General features: G+C 47.9%; 9 protein-coding genes across 9 annotated transcripts; 6 read left to right on the top strand and 3 right to left on the bottom strand.

The window, feature by feature from the left end:
• Positions 1 to 277: 277 nt before the first annotated feature.
• On the top strand, positions 278 to 1,137 carry N7471_011556 (uncharacterized protein; the record flags this gene model as incomplete). The annotated part of the gene is made up of 2 exons (XM_057284275.1): positions 278 to 364; positions 424 to 1,137. The coding sequence occupies 2 exons, from the start codon at positions 278 to 280 to the stop codon at positions 1,135 to 1,137; spliced, it is 801 nt and encodes a 266-aa protein (XP_057130541.1).
• A 576-nt stretch (positions 1,138 to 1,713) lies between these two features.
• Positions 1,714 to 2,139, top strand: N7471_011555 (uncharacterized protein; the record flags this gene model as incomplete). Its single annotated transcript, XM_057284274.1, has 2 exons — positions 1,714 to 1,747; positions 1,844 to 2,139. The coding sequence occupies 2 exons, from the start codon at positions 1,714 to 1,716 to the stop codon at positions 2,137 to 2,139; spliced, it is 330 nt and encodes a 109-aa protein (XP_057130540.1).
• Positions 2,140 to 2,827: 688 nt separating this feature from the next.
• N7471_011554 (uncharacterized protein) lies at positions 2,828 to 3,270 on the bottom strand (the record flags this gene model as incomplete). Its single annotated transcript, XM_057284273.1, has 3 exons — positions 2,828 to 2,984; positions 3,038 to 3,093; positions 3,193 to 3,270. The coding sequence occupies 3 exons, from the start codon at positions 3,268 to 3,270 to the stop codon at positions 2,828 to 2,830; spliced, it is 291 nt and encodes a 96-aa protein (XP_057130539.1).
• Positions 3,271 to 3,911: 641 nt separating this feature from the next.
• abp2 (putative ARS binding protein Abp2) lies at positions 3,912 to 6,277 on the bottom strand (the record flags this gene model as incomplete). Its single annotated transcript, XM_057284272.1, has 2 exons — positions 3,912 to 5,588; positions 5,642 to 6,277. The coding sequence occupies 2 exons, from the start codon at positions 6,275 to 6,277 to the stop codon at positions 3,912 to 3,914; spliced, it is 2,313 nt and encodes a 770-aa protein (XP_057130538.1).
• Positions 6,278 to 6,970: 693 nt separating this feature from the next.
• Positions 6,971 to 9,028, top strand: N7471_011552 (uncharacterized protein; the record flags this gene model as incomplete). Its single annotated transcript, XM_057284271.1, has 1 exon — positions 6,971 to 9,028. The coding sequence occupies one exon, from the start codon at positions 6,971 to 6,973 to the stop codon at positions 9,026 to 9,028; it is 2,058 nt and encodes a 685-aa protein (XP_057130537.1).
• Positions 9,029 to 9,573: 545 nt separating this feature from the next.
• On the top strand, positions 9,574 to 11,206 carry N7471_011551 (WW domain-containing protein; the record flags this gene model as incomplete). Its single annotated transcript, XM_057284270.1, has 4 exons — positions 9,574 to 9,641; positions 9,702 to 9,945; positions 10,009 to 10,158; positions 10,220 to 11,206. 4 exons carry the CDS (start codon positions 9,574 to 9,576, stop codon positions 11,204 to 11,206), a joined length of 1,449 nt encoding a protein of 482 aa, XP_057130536.1.
• A 531-nt stretch (positions 11,207 to 11,737) lies between these two features.
• N7471_011550 (uncharacterized protein) lies at positions 11,738 to 12,305 on the top strand (the record flags this gene model as incomplete). The annotated part of the gene is made up of 3 exons (XM_057284269.1): positions 11,738 to 11,773; positions 11,870 to 11,939; positions 12,058 to 12,305. The coding sequence occupies 3 exons, from the start codon at positions 11,738 to 11,740 to the stop codon at positions 12,303 to 12,305; spliced, it is 354 nt and encodes a 117-aa protein (XP_057130535.1).
• Positions 12,306 to 13,853: 1,548 nt separating this feature from the next.
• N7471_011549 (uncharacterized protein) lies at positions 13,854 to 15,007 on the top strand (the record flags this gene model as incomplete). Its single annotated transcript, XM_057284268.1, has 4 exons — positions 13,854 to 13,889; positions 14,281 to 14,353; positions 14,618 to 14,891; positions 14,956 to 15,007. 4 exons carry the CDS (start codon positions 13,854 to 13,856, stop codon positions 15,005 to 15,007), a joined length of 435 nt encoding a protein of 144 aa, XP_057130534.1.
• A 613-nt stretch (positions 15,008 to 15,620) lies between these two features.
• N7471_011548 (uncharacterized protein) lies at positions 15,621 to 16,540 on the bottom strand (the record flags this gene model as incomplete). The annotated part of the gene is made up of 3 exons (XM_057284267.1): positions 15,621 to 16,066; positions 16,127 to 16,193; positions 16,502 to 16,540. 3 exons carry the CDS (start codon positions 16,538 to 16,540, stop codon positions 15,621 to 15,623), a joined length of 552 nt encoding a protein of 183 aa, XP_057130533.1.
• Between the last annotated feature and the right edge of the window lie 1,433 nt (positions 16,541 to 17,973).

Raw genomic sequence — 17,973 nt, 5'->3', positions numbered from 1 at the left:
GCAGGCGGGATACTGCAGGATGAAATTTGGTTTGAATATGGCAAACCAGATTGATAGATCCATATCAGGAGGCATGCAATTCGCACATATCTTATTGTCTCTTACATTTGAAAAGTACAAAGCAAGCATTGATGTGGCTAGCAAGCACTTTGCATATCCCAATGATCCTTTTTGATTCTATACTAGTTATATAGCCGATCTAAACTGTTCATGAATCCTCCTAGTGTCCTCGCAACTCCATTTTTATTATTCTATCACTGAGACCATCTTTCCAATCATGGGTCAGCGGAACAAAGTCTTAGAGACCGACACTCCTACTGCAAAATTCCTCTACACAATTATCAAGCAATTGGACCTGAAGTCGGTCAGTTTATTGCCCAACCATTAACTGAATACTTAATTAATCTTATTTGAACATGATAGGTCGATTGGAATCGGGTCGCCTCCGATGTCGAAGTCTCCAATGGTCACGCCGCTCGCATGCGGTATTCCCGCTTCCGACAACAAATGGAAGGAAACACAGGGGCGAGCAAACCAAAGCGAAAGGGCAAGAAGGGAAAGACCATAGAGCCCCCTGCTGAGATGCAAGGCATATTTCCAATGGCTCCGCCGCTCATGGTGCCAACCATGGAATCGATTGATTCTTCTCTTCAGGGCAATCCCTTTGTAAAGTGTGAACCGGGCACTCAAGGCAACGCCAACTTACAGAGCCTTATGCAACATTCTCCGCAGTTGATGTCGGAGGCTAGCACCGAAGGACAGTATTACTTTCCTCAGGATTTTGCCTCAATGCAGTTCCAACTGGCGTCAAGCCTACCATCTGGGATACCATCACCCAGCCCCACAGCATCATCGTCCTTCATGTATGAAAATCCATACCAGTTCCCGACCATGTCAACCGGTTACCCTTATTCAACACCCAGTACTCAATCCGGCTTCGACTTGCGGGAGTTTGACCAACTGCCCCGTTTCTCCAATTATGCCCCAACCATCAGCTGGGAACCACGTCCTCCTTCTCGCCAGGAAACTCCAGCCGTAAAAGTCGAACAAGAAACGCAGACCGACGAGAGGACACCGAGTACAGGGAACCAGGAAGATCAGCATGTTGTTGTCAAAGTTGAAAAGATTCAAGATTGATCAGGCTTCGTTGAATACTAGAAGGGCCTCGTTCATATGTTCATTAGCTAGTATCCTTCGTTATTATCATACAGTATGCAGATTTAGTCTCGATGTTTTCGCTCACTTGCCAGAGTTAAGCATGGTATGTTTAGGTCTTCTCACAAACCAAAAATCACGTTTCATTTGGCGGCGGCAGTGGAGTGCATTCATATTTCGATCTATGAAAGAGTGGTGAGCTAGGGAATGGATTGTTTCCTCCTTCACGCATAGATAGCCATAGAATCTGACCCGAGAGCCGTCGACTCACTCACTGGAGATAAATATAAAAGGATATGGGAGGAATAGGTGTTAAAAACATGCAGCAAGTCCAAGCCTGTGTTTTGGTTCTCACTGCTAGGCTGCTAAATAAGTAGATCTGAATTTGAATCGAGGTAAGCCAGTCGCTGATTAATCGATGTTGTCGTCGGCGACAACGCATAACCGCATATTTGCTCCTTGTCATCATTTGTTTTTCTACCCAAACTTCGATTCACTTCACAAGTATCTATTCTTATTGAAGGAGTTCGGAGATTTCCTTCCGAGATCACCGAACCAATGCCTTCTTACAAGGACAACCCCCGGATGAGGAGTATCTAGACTCCATCAAGAAACATACCAACAAGGAAACCAACACGGTACGATCCATCGACAACTTCCGAGAGACTTTGGCTCGGACACACGGTAGATATACTAAAACTCGAATTGCAGGTCGATCTTGCGCTCGTGGCCAAGGAATTTGGCTATGCCAGTGCAAAGTCATTTCAGAAGAAGTATGCCAAGCTGAAGAAAGCATACAAGCTGACCAACGGTCACATCTATGGCGATGATAAGGCAAGTCGATCTCTATCCATCCAAACAATATTGAAACTAATTTCGTCCATCAGCGAAAGATTTCTTCCACTGAGGCTGCTCAAAATACCCCGAATGAGACTACCGAGACCACCGAGCCCAAGGCAAGCCGATCTCTATCCATCCAAATAATATTAAAACTAATTTGGTCCATCAGCCAGAGATTTCTTCCACTGAGGTAGCCCAGAATGCCCCGAATGAGACTGCCGAGACCACTAAGCTCACCAAGCCTACCGAGAACCCTATGGAGATACTGGAAGAGAGCTTGGAGCTTATGAAGATGAAATCGCCGCAGAAAACCAAGAGCATGGAGAAGAATAAGAAGAAACAAGCTTGACTTGCCAAGTCTTGGGTAAAAGAGGTCTTCGGTGTGCGAGAATGCTACGATCAAGCTAGTGGATAGGCGCCCAGAAGATAATAGCCTCGAATTCAATATGCTTTCTACTTCAATGGAAAACATCTCTTGTAGGGAGCATCACTAGGAGCATCGGAAGGCGATTCTTGATGTTCAGGTGTCCGTCTAGTGGCTCCTGTGACAATAAAAGATTGAATGAAATCATACAGTAGGTGTGGAACTAGCCTGTATCAATTTCACTAAGTTTCAATGTGGATAATAGTTATTCATAGTATCTTAGGTTGCTAGCTAGATAGCACCTTAGCCTAGGAAACAGAAAGGACCGCGAAGAAACGATGACTCAAAAGATAATTGTCTTCACTCCCCAAGCAAAGATATGCCGTGGGCTCGATTTGTAAACAAAAAAAGAGCTCAGACCTGTAGATAGGGGGAGGACAATGGATCAAGATCCAAGGTGTATTTTTGCTAGCTGATGGTATCATTCGAATCTTCGACAATGACGATGGGGCCAATATCCTCGGCGGTGACGGACTGCCAGGAAGGATCTCCGGGGACTTCGGGATACTTGTCAGAGCGGTCAAACTCTTTGGCATTTTTCACAATGCTGAAGTAGTATTTCCTGCTGCTGGTTGTTAACAATTGCAGTAAAACACATAGCATAGCTGGAGAGCCTACGCCGCTTCAGGGCTCATATTGACGCCAATATCGAGTGAGACGTTATCCCAATTGATCTGTAATAGCCAGGAATATTAGCAGATATTATTGGATTGTAGGGATTGTGAACTTGGTGATATTTTGCGAAACCGATGTTGAAATTGGGCGTTACGTACCTTTCCCTTCTGGGAATTCTCCACACAGGTCAGAAGGAAGGCGATGGCCTGCTCCTCGGGCGTATTGACAGAAGTCATTGTGGTATGGTGATGAGATTGGGTTGGACACTGTTAGATGTAGTGTGGTACGCGACGGTACAAGTTGAATAGCTGGGTAGGAGAGGAGTGATGGAGGTAACAACCTTTAGTTGTCTCAGATGGTCCTTTAACGCGTTTCGCTTGGTCAGCTTGTGGCTTCTGCTTGAGTTAAAACCACTCATTTTGCCTACAGGTTTGGCTAATGAAGTCTACGATGTTCAAATACTACATGTAAACGGTGTCATTTGGTTAGAGTAACTTCATTAAGCAGTATGACAAAAGCACCTTGATTGAACTCTCCTTAGCATGTTTTCCAAGCAAACTTTGATATCCTTTGTTTTCTAGGAGGATAGCGAAGATACGAAGTCACAAACGTTCAAACCAAAAATTACCATCTATAGTTCTTGATGTGGTGTAAATTGCCCATGGGGTAGCAAAGGAATCTCAAGCCAGCCTCAGCATAGGGGCCAATATGAGGAATTTCATTTGTAAAGTCAAGCAAACAGTAGGATTGAACTTATCAAAGGGGTATCCTATCGAATAAAAACAAACAAGGCCTGCAAAGTGCATATGACAAATGGGCAAAAACATGATGCTAAGATCTTGATATAAGTCTAAAAGAAATATTCGGATGACAAGCGCTATATGTCTGCCATGACAGATTCCACGATCTTTCTCTTGTATTGGGACAAAGCCTGGTCCTTTTTCTGCATTTGAGCACGGAGTTTCGTGTAACGCTGCTTCCATGTTGCTTCGGAAACAGGCTGGCTGGGATCATCTTCGTCAAAATCCAGATCAACCGTCTTATCGCTGGCAATATTCTCATGACTTGGACCGACAATCGCACTTGCATGGTCAGACGCACCTGTCCCTCCTATACTAGGGTTGACATTTGCAAGCGTGATTTGCATCGAAAACTGGCTTGAAGTTTTGTACTCATGAGAAACGGTATAGTGGACCCCACTGAATGATTCTTTAGAGGCTGGGGCACCCCTATTTCCGTCGCTGCTTGGGATGGCACGTTCAACCTTGATAACCAGTGACCCTGGATTAGTGCCTGCTAATCCGAAATGATGACCAACGCCAAGATGAAAGGCCAGTAGCAACGAAGGAGTTCCAAGTTGGAACTGTGAATATAATGAAGACAAATTGATCACCATCGCCGAAGCCAAGGCACCCGCCTCGTTGGGAGCGAGGGTCGCCGTCCGCCCTGTCAGCCTAGCACGAAGAAGCTCGGCAGAAAGCGCATGAATAATGTCATCGATGGAGGGATTCGGGGTAGTGGCCGCATTGCTTTGCCCACTGGAGGAAGATGTTTGAGTAGTGATACCATTCTTTGGAGTATCTGTGGTGGGATATTGGCGGGAGCCATTGGGCCCCTCAGACCCGGGAATGACAGCACCATTCACACCATTAACTACTAATCTCGGCGGAGTGGCAAGGCGAACTGGCGCCCCTGAATGTTGAGGAACCTGCAATTGAAGTTTATTGGGCCTTCCCTGAGAGATAGATGTTGGAGTTTGATTGTGAGATGGGGCCTGAAATATTTGGGGCGGATTTCTGTCCAGGGCGAGTGAAGGAGCCTGAGTATTAGGATTGGGTGCCTGTGATGATTCCCGACTTGGATTGACCTGGAAGGTAGAAAAGGAACCAGATGATGACCCTTTATTTGGCGGCCTTCCTCGGCCTTTCCCGGCTGACAAGCCGTTGCTGTTCGGCCAAGCAGATGAAACCGCAGGTCCATGTCGTCTCCTAGAGCGGCTCTTTTCACCGGTTGACGGAGTGACTGCTGACCGTGGCTCCGCAGACATGAGGACATCTGATGGTAGATGACTCCGTGGAATGATAGCAGACTGTGGATAATTAGCAGGAGAAGCATCCCGCTCGGGAAGTCTCCAGCGTATATCTTGACTTTGCTGATCCGGCCCTGAACCATTCGGAAACGACGAGGTCGCCGCTATCCAGGGGTCATTTGGTTCCATATCATCAGGAAATGCACTGAATGGAATCGCACTCTGTGGGAATGTCACCGAATGGGAATGAAAACTACCCTGCTGTAGGGCGCCAACAGATGTATCTAACTGGGGCCGCTTGATTGCTTTGTCTTCCTCGCTGTACCTATCCTCGACCCTTTTCCTTCCCCGCTTTGGCTTCCATTGTGGCACAAGTGCCCTGAGTGCGAGATCTTCTTCCAATAACACACCATCCCGGGATTCGCTGACGAAAGGACCAGATGGCGGGAGCTGTGTATAGTAAGAATGGGGCAGGCCCATACAATATTCAAAGAAAGCATCGATATGCATAGCACGCATCCAACGCTGGGCGAGATTAGCAATACGAATATGACTTGGAAGTTTGAGGGCAGATGTACCTTGAGCCGGACAGTGTACTGTTGTACCTTCTGGGTGCTTTGTTTCTTTTCAATGCAGGGCGGTTCGACACCCAACTCAATTGCTAATTGGATCCATGTCTTCAACTCTTCATTCTGCAGCCGCCTTCGAATGAGCCCGAATAGGGTAAAGATGTTGAAACTTTTTCCGTCACTCCGCGGGAGACAACGGAAGGTCTTTCGCAGATCTGATGTGTCAACCGAGGATGGAACATTAGGATTGCAGTACAAGATAAATGAGACATAGGCATCATCGATTGTCTCGTCAGTGATATCCCGTGACGGAAGAACTCGGGAATCTGCGTGATCGGCAGGATCTTTCATCGGCTGATGGCGATGAGGATCAAAAATTGGCGGAGACATGGATGTCCCGGAGCGATTGGCCGATGATGGGGGTAGAGCAGAACGCATGCCCCTCGGGGAAGACTGCAAGCTCCTGGGGGTTTCTCTTCGCTGTAATGGAGGCGATTTGTTGATATCTATTTGGCTACGAGCACTTCCCAAGGAGGAAGCACTCTGCAACGTCGATTCCAAAGTCGGAGGATATCGCGCATATTGTTGAATGACCATTTGCGGTCCGCCGAGCTCACCACGGTTCGAGCGATCGGTGGAGTCCATCATAACAGGAAATGATGTTTCCATCTGAAATCTGGCAATTCCGAGTGACAAACCTCTATATTTAATTGTAGAATAGAGCTAGACACGGGATGCAGGCAAACAATCATGCGGATCCTAGCTCGCATAGGCAAGTCGTCATTATCGTCAAATCAGGAGCTGGGGTATAGATGTAGGCTATCTTCAACACAAAATATTCGGTGTATGAATACAAAGAAAAAGTGAAGAAAATCAGATTCTGAACAGCAATGCGCCGATGGTGTAGGGTTCCAGGAGGTTTCCCCTCGAGGTGGCTGGAAGCGCCCATCTTTAAAGCTCAAGCTGAGAATCTATTTTGGGGCCATCTAGTGCTCCTCAAAGAGGACTAGTGTTGTGGCCTGAGGGCGGGGTTCCTGTCTGGCTATCACGTGCTAGCCAACCCCAATAGAGCTAGCGTCAATTGACGCCTTCCTATTGTTATCGATAAGCTTGTCGTCTTGGCATTCTTGCCTTCTTCGACCTCATCCGTCAAAGAAAACCGGCTCACTCGGACCGTCGCAAGGGTCAATTTGAGCGACAATTATTGCAGAGTTGTTGCCTCCCCAAGCCCAGTAATATTGATTTTCTGCTTATATTGTTGCGCGCGAGACGTCGTGCGTAAAATGTGGCTCGGCTCTCTGCTACCCACTCTCTTATCCTAGCGCGATCTTATCCGTCATGGCGCCCTCGAGTTCGCGCTCGAGGTCCACCCGCCCTATGCGGTCCAGCCGCACGAAGGTGCAGACCTACCACGAGGAAAGTTCCTCTCAAGATGAATCAAGAGGGTTGCCTGGCTCGAGACGTGCCTCGTTATCTCTTCGCTCGCGCAGTACAACTCGAATGCCAAAATCCTATCGTGAAGATTCGACGGATGCTAGCTTTGATGGAGCCGTGGAAGACCAAGAGTCGGAAGAATTGGTAGCTGCGCCGGTCGACGCACCAAACCCGCATGCCGAATCTGCGCTTACCCGCCCTTCCAAACCCAAACGTGCTCGGCGCGCTGCAACCACCCCGAAGCCAAAGCAGACTAAACGATCGAAACCCAGCAGTCAAGTTGGGAGAGCTTTACACAAACGTGCCAAGACAGATGGGGATGAACCGATCTTCCTGGGATCCGGTGTCATTCCTCCTTGGCAGACTCTGCCCTACCAAATCCTTCTCGACATTTTCTTGCGCGCGTCGCATCCATTACTCGACGAAAGCCGCTCGGCCCGCAATGACTCTGTCAAGTGGCTAGTCAATGTCGCCCTGCTGTGTCGAAGCTTTCACGAGCCTGCGCTGGCCGCACTATATCACTGCCCCCCTCTTCTTCCTGCCTACAAGAGCCATGTGCTCCTCTCTCTGCTGGCACGCCCGCAAGGGTCCCTCTCGATGAACTACTCTAGCAAGATCAAGCAACTTCATGTTGAGGTTGAACCAGTGCTCATTTATAAAAGTGGACCCTACGGATACTTCGACCTTGCTGAGTTGATTCAAAAGACGCCTCGTTTGCACACGATACGACTGTATCACAAAGATGATTACACGGTGGGAATACCTCCATGGCACATTGTCCAATCAAAGTGGACTTATCCAGACGCTCTCTTTTCCGCCATCGAGACCTGTGGTATTACGCTCCGTAGCTGGGACTGGAACAGCCGCTTTTTAGAAACCGATGAGCTTGTCAAAATGATGGTGAAAATGCACTCGCAGCGCGCCTTTCAGGGTCTCAGAGAGCTGAAGTTGCTCCACTTTCATAACTCCGACGAAGAAACGTCCGCTGCCAAAGAGGCTGGCCTCCTTGAAGCTCTTGATATGCTTCCAGAGCTTCAGCAACTGGATATTATTGAAAGCTCATTGGTCAGCGGGGAAATTCTGACCAATCTACCAAATACCCTCCGTTCGCTCACTCTGAACAACTGTGATCGATTGTGGTCATCAGATCTCACAGCCTATATGTCCTTACATGGCACCAATCTCCGAGAGCTCAGTTTAAGCCACAATCGCCATCTCAACATGTCTTTCATCCAAACTTTAGCTCAGTGCTGTGAGAATCTCGAAGTTTTCAAAATGGACCTTTCTATGCATGATGCGTCCAGTTACCACGATGTCGAGCCGCACTTTGAAGACCTACTTATCCAAACCGAAGTTCCCACATGGCCAGTGAAGCTCCAGGAAATCGAGCTCACACAGTTACGCAAATGGGATGACGCTACCGCGGAGGTCTTTTTCACTTCGCTGGTGAATGCGGCACCCCAACTTCGTGATCTACGTCGATTGGTCATCAGTGCAATCCTGAAGATTGGCTGGCGTGACCGTGCCACATTTCGTGAGCGATGGATCGGCCTGCTCGAAAAGGTTTTCCTGCGACGAAGCATGCCACCAGACCCCAACCTCCGCTCCCTTCACAAGCGCTTGCTCAAACCCACCACTTTCATGACAAGGAATGGCCCCGATGAACTCGGTGCTGGAGTTGATGATCCACGACCATCCACGGCTGATATTGGAACATCGACTTCCTCCAAACGCCAAAGCACTCGGCTGGCACATCAAAAATTCAATGAAACTGACGATGCTGCTAGTGGGTCTTCGTTAGTGGGGACTCCGCAGCCTGAGGCTGGGAAGATACAGGGAATGTGCGATATTGTGAACATTCGGATCGACAACCAGCGACCGACTGAGTTGCAATTCAACGAAAATGATTTTCTTGACGATGAACTCAGTGGTGACGAGGACTGGGCTGGCGATGACTTCTAGCCAACCCTGGAACGTTCGGGGTAATAAGCTATGGCGATTTCCCAACAGCAGTATCTTTTTGTATTTATAACTATGTCGTTTTTCGGGCTCTATCATGCGTTCAGAACACATGCGTCTGGACGCATGTGTTCTTTTTCTTCTTATGCCGATATGTCCATGGGTTTCTAGGATCTGGCGCTGGGGTTGCTTATTCATTCGGGAGGGGGATAAACAGCAGCTATTAATTGATATTGTCTTACAATTAATATTTATTGTTTCATGAGAATAACGATTTGGCGCGGAATACATGATTCCTTGCTTGATATATATGTGCATACAACATGCGTAGCAGTTGCGTCCTTGGGTTGACTCGGTCTGTGCACGGCGATCAAAGGCCAAGCCCCACAAGATCGTCTTATCGGCGAGTCTCGTTGAACCTCACATCTGTTTATCCCACACTTTTGTTCCGTGTATATTTACATTTTATCCGTTCAGATCCAGAATTTGGATGTCTTGCACTTTTCTTTCCGACATTCTGACATCGGCTGGATCCTGTTAGGTCCGAGATGGCGCCCGAGGCCCCTGCGGACACCGCAGGTCCATCCTCCCCACCACCACAACTTCCAGAAGGCTGGTAAGTCAAACCCGAAATCAAAGAACATACCAGCTGTATTCTAACAATAATACTCAACAGGCTCCCTCAATGGGAAGGTGTCGGACGTAAATGGTATTACGTACAGCGGACGACCGGAAAGTCGCAATGGGAGATTCCGACCGAACCGATCGTCCTGACCCCGTCAACAACACCGATACCAAGCGGGGCAGGGCCATCGCAGGAGCCAAAATCGCATCCGACAAGCACCAGCACTCGAGAGTTGCAGTCCGTGGAGACAATGGCAGGGGGGACGTACTCTGCGGCGGACAGTGCGAGAATTTCCGTAGGGAATCGCGCTCATTATGTCTGCGTAAGCATTGCAAGAATGGCACTGATGGTGGGATAGAACTCCCTTGACTCCCAGATATATGGGCAGTCAGACAATCCAACTTATGGGTCTTCCGGGGTACCGGGTTGGTATTCGAATCAAACGGGTCAACACTTGCCCGGCGGATATGAGCAGCAGATGGCTGCAAACGCAGCCGGATATGGCCCGGTATGTTCAAATGTTCGCGTCTTGCAGGTATTGATTGGTCGTGGTGCTTATTTGTCTCTAGAATACGTTGCAGCAGGGCGCTGTTGGGCAGACGAATGGTGTTCAGCCGGTATTTTATGCGAGCCAGACACATCCAGGTTATCAAATCACTGGTCCAAACCACATGGGCCCAAGTATCTCCTCGTCAACGTGGGGTAATAACCCAGGTACTTATCAGGGACACCCAAGCAGCTATAACATGGCACAACATGCACAATCCTTCCAAGGATTTTCTGCTGATCCTGCTGGATTGCATAGCCACCAGCCACCAGCATCGTGGACAATAACAAGCAATCCACAGGGGCAAATGGCAAGGTCAATGGATGGAGCTTCCAATTCCCAGCCACAGTGGCAATTGGAATCGCAACAAGGCCATTTGAATGCCTCTGGTGAGGGTGCCTCGATGAACTTACACCCATCAACCATGTCTGAGCCGTTCTTTGGGTCTTACTCATCCAACCAGCATGCGGAACCGTCTTCGGGAGAATCCGCTCGCCGTGTCTCGAATCCTTCTCTTGTCCGGGAAGGGCAGCCCTACCAAACTTCCGCCGAGAGCTTCTCCCACCATTCACCGCACTCCATGATTGACCAAGGTAGATTCGGACAAGGTCAGCCGGACCCACGTTCTCATTCGCAACATACTCCCACGGACCCTGCTTTGCAGGGATTCTCACCGCTGCAACATGTACAGAGTCAATATCAACAGCAGCACATGATACGAAAACAGTCAGTATCACACCAAGCCAACCTTGCTCAAGGCCATCAACAATACCACAACCCAATGGCGCAAGTCAATGTCAACCAGTATGTTTCGCAACATCAATTTGGTCCTAGCGGTGGGCCGACGGGTTTCTCTGAAACAGCACACGTTCACCAAGTTCCTTACCACCAGTCGGGTCATTATCCCGAGCATCTCGAACATTCACAAGGGGAGACACGAAGAGGTTCAGAGTCACACTTTGTTAGTGGGCCGTGGACCTCGACACCGCCTTCTGCTGGACAGTTGTAGGCACCAATGTGTTGTTTATGTTCATCATTGTTGTCAACGGGAACACAGGATATGATTTCTTTTCTGAGCGGCTTCTATGGACATGTTTATCTTCTGCGCTGTTTGTGTTTCAGTATAGATTCCCGGGTCGATATAATTCGTTACTTCAATTGAGATTTGTGCCAAACAACATTCGATCTAACTACCAAAGTTCCTGTGCCCGAACGCGTTATAGCTGCAAGCAGTACATAACAAGGTATTAGGGAGATTCTTGAATCTGGAAGTGGATGTCAGAAAATCATGTCATCCACCCACTGGGATGTCAAGACAGAAAGGCAATGGCAAGAGATTCGAATCACGAATTTTGTCTCAATATTCCAGTCAATTTCGTAAGGCTATTGATGCTCACGTGGAGCAAATCCCCCAAACGAGACATTGGGGAAGTGTTCTGTCCATTTCCTGCACCACTTCTCCTTCTTTCTACAACATCACCATTATCCCCGGGTCTCCCCAGTCGTCCATTTTCAACCCCACGAACGTTTCTTCATCACAATGGCTAGTGCCTGGGATCACGAGAGAGACAAGCAGGTAAGTGTGCTCATTTTACGGATAGCAGTGACATCCCCGGGACGCGAGGTTGCTCGTACCGGCAAGGTCTTTGGTATCATGGCTGACAATTGGTAGTTGCTTGTGGCCATCTTGGCCGTCCATGCTCCATTGGACTTTTCCGCGATTGCTAAAGCGATGGGTCAGGGTGAGTACATACTTGAGGGCTATATACTGAAACTGTCACGTCTACAATTCCCACCCTTCCCCTTATGATCCCCTTTATCCTACACGATCATTACACGAAATCATCTGACAAATTATAGGCGACAGCACTGCTGCTGTGAGACAGCACATCTACACCCTAAAAAACCGCCAAGAGGGAACCTCTACGAAATCTCCTACCAAGTGCAAGACCGACAAGCCCACTGGCGGTGGCCGCAAGCCTACCAAAACCACCACCAAGCGCAAGAGCGCCGCGCTCACCAAGTCTGAAAAGGATTCAGATCTCGAGAGTCAGGGTGGGGATGGAGATGAATCTAGCTCCAGTCCCACTAAGCAGCGCAAGATCTAAGAGCTTCCGTCTCATAGCCCTGGCAATGACTGGGAGATAAGGACATTGATTCTGACATTTATGGAGGGGTTGCTGCGGCATAGCAAGGGAGGAAATCGTTTGATCTTTAGTCTAGGTCTCTGGGGTACCTTGTTACCTATGGGGTATTCTTGATTTTGAAACACAGCAAATTGATCGCGAACATCCCTTTCCAAGAAAAACGTAGATCCCCTTCATCGCAATGGCTCTCTTGGGCCTTTTAGATATGGAAGGGAGTACGTGTCTGTATATGTAAAATCTAGTAGCTACAGGGTGTGCTGGCCTGTGCTGAGTCGCCGAAGGAAACTTCGGCATGCTTTTGCAGACGCCATATTCCCCACACGCCATGTCACAAAAGTAGAAATAAACTTTTGTTGATGCGTAAGCTTCTATGATATTTGCTAACACGTTAATATTGCCTATATGACAAAATACAGTCCTTCCAAGGTTGAAAGCACTGTCCATCATGACTAATATTTGATATATCAGATACTACATGTACCTACGTAGTGAGGACTATGTCCCCCACTACAATAGGTATTGCTACCGATAACAATATCAAAAGCTTTTCTGACAAGCAACCACACACCCATGTGTGTCCAGTTGTTGATACCTATATATACAGAATATTTGCTGGTTGATTAGGTCTTCTTTTGCCTTTGCCCTCAACATCCGATATATGGCAATATCATTTCGGAAGACCCATGTTGATACAGCTAGATACCGCACCTGTGAATAGTCTTTGCATGTATGTATGATCCTGTATCAAGTCAGATCTAACAAACCATAACATTTCGCCCCATAATCATAGAATGAGCTTTGCGGCTGGTTTTGATTTCTGGCCAGCCAGAGACAATGTAATCACACGCACCTGCTCTTGACCGTCCAGGTGTTGTTTCATGCTAGTTCTAATGCTCTTGGATAAATTGATCCAGCCAATTGTGTTCTTAACATTGGTTTCATTGTTCTTCGGGTATCACATTTGGAGACTTCCCTCGTAACCTTTCTATATTACTTGCACGTAGACTCATGCATGCTGTATTCCTGCATCAATAGGCAGCCTCATACTATGAGAGCTAGCCCTGGCAGACATTTTCATCTTGCGGACATTTTGATCTTGCAGACATATGCCTTCAGAGAGTATACAGAGTACTTGTAATACCTAGGTATACAGTTCCACTTATGAAGCCAAGTGATATCACACTCCAGTAATCTGTAGAGATGGTGAGAGAAGAGAACCGAGTAGCCGGCGACTTGTTTGCGCACTGTTGGGTGACACGCAAACCTTCAGATCCCGTCCGAACACTTGTGTTTTCTTTCGACCAATTCTTCTTCTCCAAACCTCCTCATTTCATATCACTCCAACTCGCACATATTACACTTGCAGGTGCGTTAACTTCCAATTTACTGTAAGAGGAGTGCATACTTCTAGCCTCCCAAATTCCATTTCTGTTTTCACTCTACTCGTCACTTTGGTTCAGAGAAATACTGATACCATTTGCTCTAGCTCGTTCGACGACCAAAGCAACAATGAAGGTCACCTGGAATGAGAAGGCAGATGCCAAGGTACGTTTACGCTTTCGTCCGTTATCAAACTACCGTTCGTTTGTACCCTATTCTGGATAACTGTGGTGGTTGTGCTGAACCACAAGGTCTGTCGATTGCCCCGCTTAGCGCTAGGTCATTCGATCGCGCGCTCAGCGCTAGACGAGGTCGATTGCCCACTCAGTCGCTGGCTGGGTCAATCGACTACGCGATCGGTTGCTGGACCAGTGGATTGCGCTCTCGGCCAGTTAATTTCTTTGACCCCGACATTGACGACCTCGGCCCGGATGATGATGACCCATAACAGCAATATTTTACGTCCAATGCCCTTCGAAATGTCGTTTCCCAAAATTGCCCCCATCTGCCTCAGCGTCTTCGTTTTATTTCAACAATTAACCATCATATTCTCTAGTTACTGGCTGGCATACTCGCCACTAGCCCAACTCCTATTGACTTCAATGCTCTTGCTGAGTACATGGGTGATGGTAAGTACTACGCGGAGAGTCATCACGCCCTATACTGCAGCCGAAACCCCGGAATATAGCGTCTTTCTATACCACACATCTTATCTTTTGTTGTTGTGCTCTACGCCTGAGCTATTTGTCCTTCTTGTATTGTGCATGCCTCACCTATTCTGGCCCATTTGCTATCTGCCATGCACAATTTAACCTGCAAATCTGCTTCAACCCCTCATACCCCCTCGACCATTTTCGGGCTGATACAGGAACTATGCTAAATCAGTCCTATAGGAGTGACCGCCTGCGCCGTACGCCACCGGGTCACCCGCCTTCGGGCTAAGGCTGCGGAGACGAATGACGCAAGCGGCACCTCTGCCCCTACTTCGCCCGTCGCCAAGAAGCGTCAGCGTACCACCCCCAAGAAGTCTGCGAAGACCGCTGCCGCCAAGTCCAAGGAAGTTGACACCGAGTCTGGCGGAGAAGGCCCAGCTCGCAAGGACGAGGAAACCGATGATGAGGATGCGAAAGGCAAGAAGCTCAAGATCAAGCACGAGAACACCGGAGAGTAAGTCCCTGACAATTGTGGGCGTGCCAACAGAAATTCACAGAACTAATTTTGTTTGACCCAGTGCCTTCTTCCTTGACTCCGATGTCATCAAGGAGGAGGAATTCGACCTCTAAGCGCCCTTACCGCGCTCTTTTTTTCTCTTCACAACGGAGCCAGACTGCGTCGACATGGTGAAGGTGTCAGTCTGCTAATGGTATCCGGGTTTTATCTGGGAGAGCTTTCAAAATCTCATAACTGGGAGGAGCAGAGGATGCTATGGAGCAATTTACAATGGGTTATGATCAGATGAATTTACAGCGAATGGCGATGAGCTCGACTAGTCGGGTCTCTTTCTCGCAATGCAAGGTGGTTCCTGATCCCACCAATTTTCTTTTACCTTCGTACGGCAAGAATAAAATAAAAGTAGACGACAAGAGAGTCGACTGTCAATTCAACTATGGACTTCGGTGCAACCCAGACAAATGGGCACCGGTTTTTTTTTGATTATTTTCTTTTTTCTCCCGTCACCTCACGGTGGACACAAAGGCAATTGTCCATCGACATTTTTTTTTTTTTTTCTTTTTCTCTGAACGATCGGGTCACACATCCATTGTTGGGGAACAACAAATCGCCCAGACAAGGAGACCCGATACAAAGTAAAACGCGAAGTTGAATATTGATCATCGAGATTGAATCAACCGAAATTTCAAGCGACTGACATGAGTCCCTTTGTGAATGACCATTGAGCTACTTGAGCAGCTGGTCAGAGTCGGAGTCAGCATCCTCATCGTTGTGGTCGGCCCATTCAGGATCGGTCTTCTCGCTTTCAGCATCGAGAGTTTCTTCCTTGGGCTCCCGGTGAACAAGGGGGTCGGTATGCTCGAGGCCTGTTTCCTGCTTGATAAGGGACTCATCAAGAAGCTCTTTCTCCTCAGTAGACAGGTCTTCCTCTTTCTTAACATTGACTTGGTCCTCATCGGCCGCGGTGTCCTTTGGGACACGCTTACGCTTGCGTGAAGGTCCAGCAGGAGTGGGAGTTTCGTTTGGCTTCTTTCGTGGGGTACGCTTCTTCGGGGTAACCGGGCTAGAAGGTCCAGAGGCGGCGGGGTTGCCAATGCGGACGTTTTCCCTGATTCGGTTGAGACGCTCCTTGAGGGCACGAGGTGTCGGTCTGTGACCGTCTTCTTGGACAGCTGAGAGAATGTTAGAATGTCCATTTTTTGGTGATATAAAAAGTGTTTGCGACTACTTACGCCAGGCCTCGGCGACCTTGGCCACGTCGACACTCAGGTCATGGGTCTCAAGAATTTTGGCAAGGAGCTGTATCAAATTAGGGTTGTCAGCCACAATTGTCATTGAAAGATTTGTGCGCGGTCCATGAACATAGGCCGAGAGAGGGAGGTTCCAGCAGGCTGGGAATAGTGAACAAGTTTCAAGAAAATTCCAACATGAGTATGATGGCGGCTTTTAAGGAGTTTGAGATGATTAAATCAAAACTCAATCTGAAAGGCATTTGGTATGGTCATGTAGCGAAGCATGACGGTCCCCCATGCAGGTTTGCCCAGCCAGACATAGTACAAAAGTCGAGGCCAATTGAAAAGCGATAGCAAAGTGAAAAATATACTCACAGTCTGGTCGGCCATGGCATCCCACTTTATCTTGCCCATATTGGCAGCGTGAACAGTTTGCGGTAGATAATATGATAGGATGAATGTGAATTTGAATTTGATATGATTGAAATGCAGACTCAAGTACGTTCTCAGAATGAAGAAGAACAGGTTTGTGTCGCTTGGGGTAAAGAAAGAAAGAGGAAGAGGAAGATGGAAGCAAGCAATTTAAAGGATTCAGATTGAAGCGATGAGTCGTAAATTCTCGGCCTTAGTCGTTGATCAAACAATACAAACGATCATGCCAAGGTGACGAGACATCCTATAAGCTGCGTATACAACATTGAAGTAATGATTCACGTTTGTGATGCATAAAAACAAACAGCGGCGAGGTAAGCTTGTTCCGTCCTAAGAATTGTATAGGTCGGCCTTAGGAAGCCCTAACGCTATACCCGATTAGGAAATAAATACCATCGTCGAGATATACAAACAACAACAACAACAACAACAACGACAAAACAACGACAACAGATCTACCAGTATCGTAATAGCCTTCGCGATATCCATAATTTGTCCACAGCTGTGGCAGTAAACTCTCTAAAGCGTTTTAGAACCCCCTGAACAAAGCTGGTGTTCGGCCGGCCCGTCGGCGCGCGCTGTCGTTGCGATGAAGATCACCGCCGTTAGGAAATTATGTGACGACATTGCCGTGACTGTGGCATCACTGTTGGTCTGACATCTTTTAGGATCCTACATATTCACCTAAATGTTTTGAACTTGTTCTCCCCACATATGAACTGTCACATTTTTTTTTCATACCATCCTCCCCTCTTATGTGCCGAAGGAGCGCCAGCTATTTTACTTTACTCTGCTATTAACTATCACCCTGTCAGTTGATTTATCCTACCAGTATGGTGGCCTTCCCAACCAGTTCTCGTTTCGCGTAGCTGCTGCTGTGGCGATATCCGTCGTCAACATGGACCTTCGCATGATAGCCCCTTGGTGAGTCCTCTTCTGCTATTACAAGATAGTCAGTTACTCTCTCTATTTGTCCCGATAATTTGGTCTCTCTGTGGCTGCCAGAAACTCGTTCCGGATTTATGTTATCCCTGGAAAGGCCTTTGTTCATATGTATGGCAGGCGACGTTGGCCGCAATATCGGCAGTCATAGACTGATGATTGGCAAATCGGGTCAGAACTCAAGAAAAACAGACACACGACACATAACTCCCTCCAGCAATCACTATCAATGACAAACTGCCATTAAGCGTGTTCGCCAGTGCTCCGCTCGCCCCCACGCTCACCGGGAACTTCAGATGTCTCCCCTGCTGGGACGTTTTTCTGGCGGATCCATGTACTCCACCCTCTGTCTAGCCTGTCACCGCCACATGGCCTCCACTGATGACAATCGGTTCCCTAGCCATGACTCCAAAAGCCCAGTAAACTAATGCAACAACCCTGAACAGCTGGACCGTGCGTGGGAGTACAACGCC

The sequence above is a fragment of the Penicillium samsonianum genome, assembly GCF_028829775.1.
Source record: "Penicillium samsonianum strain IBT 33392 chromosome Unknown utg000007l_segment0_segment0, whole genome shotgun sequence".
NCBI lineage: Eukaryota > Fungi > Ascomycota > Eurotiomycetes > Eurotiales > Aspergillaceae > Penicillium > Penicillium samsonianum.
The sequence above is the reverse complement of the archived record's forward strand: the minus strand, read 5'-3'. Positions and strand labels throughout refer to the sequence as shown.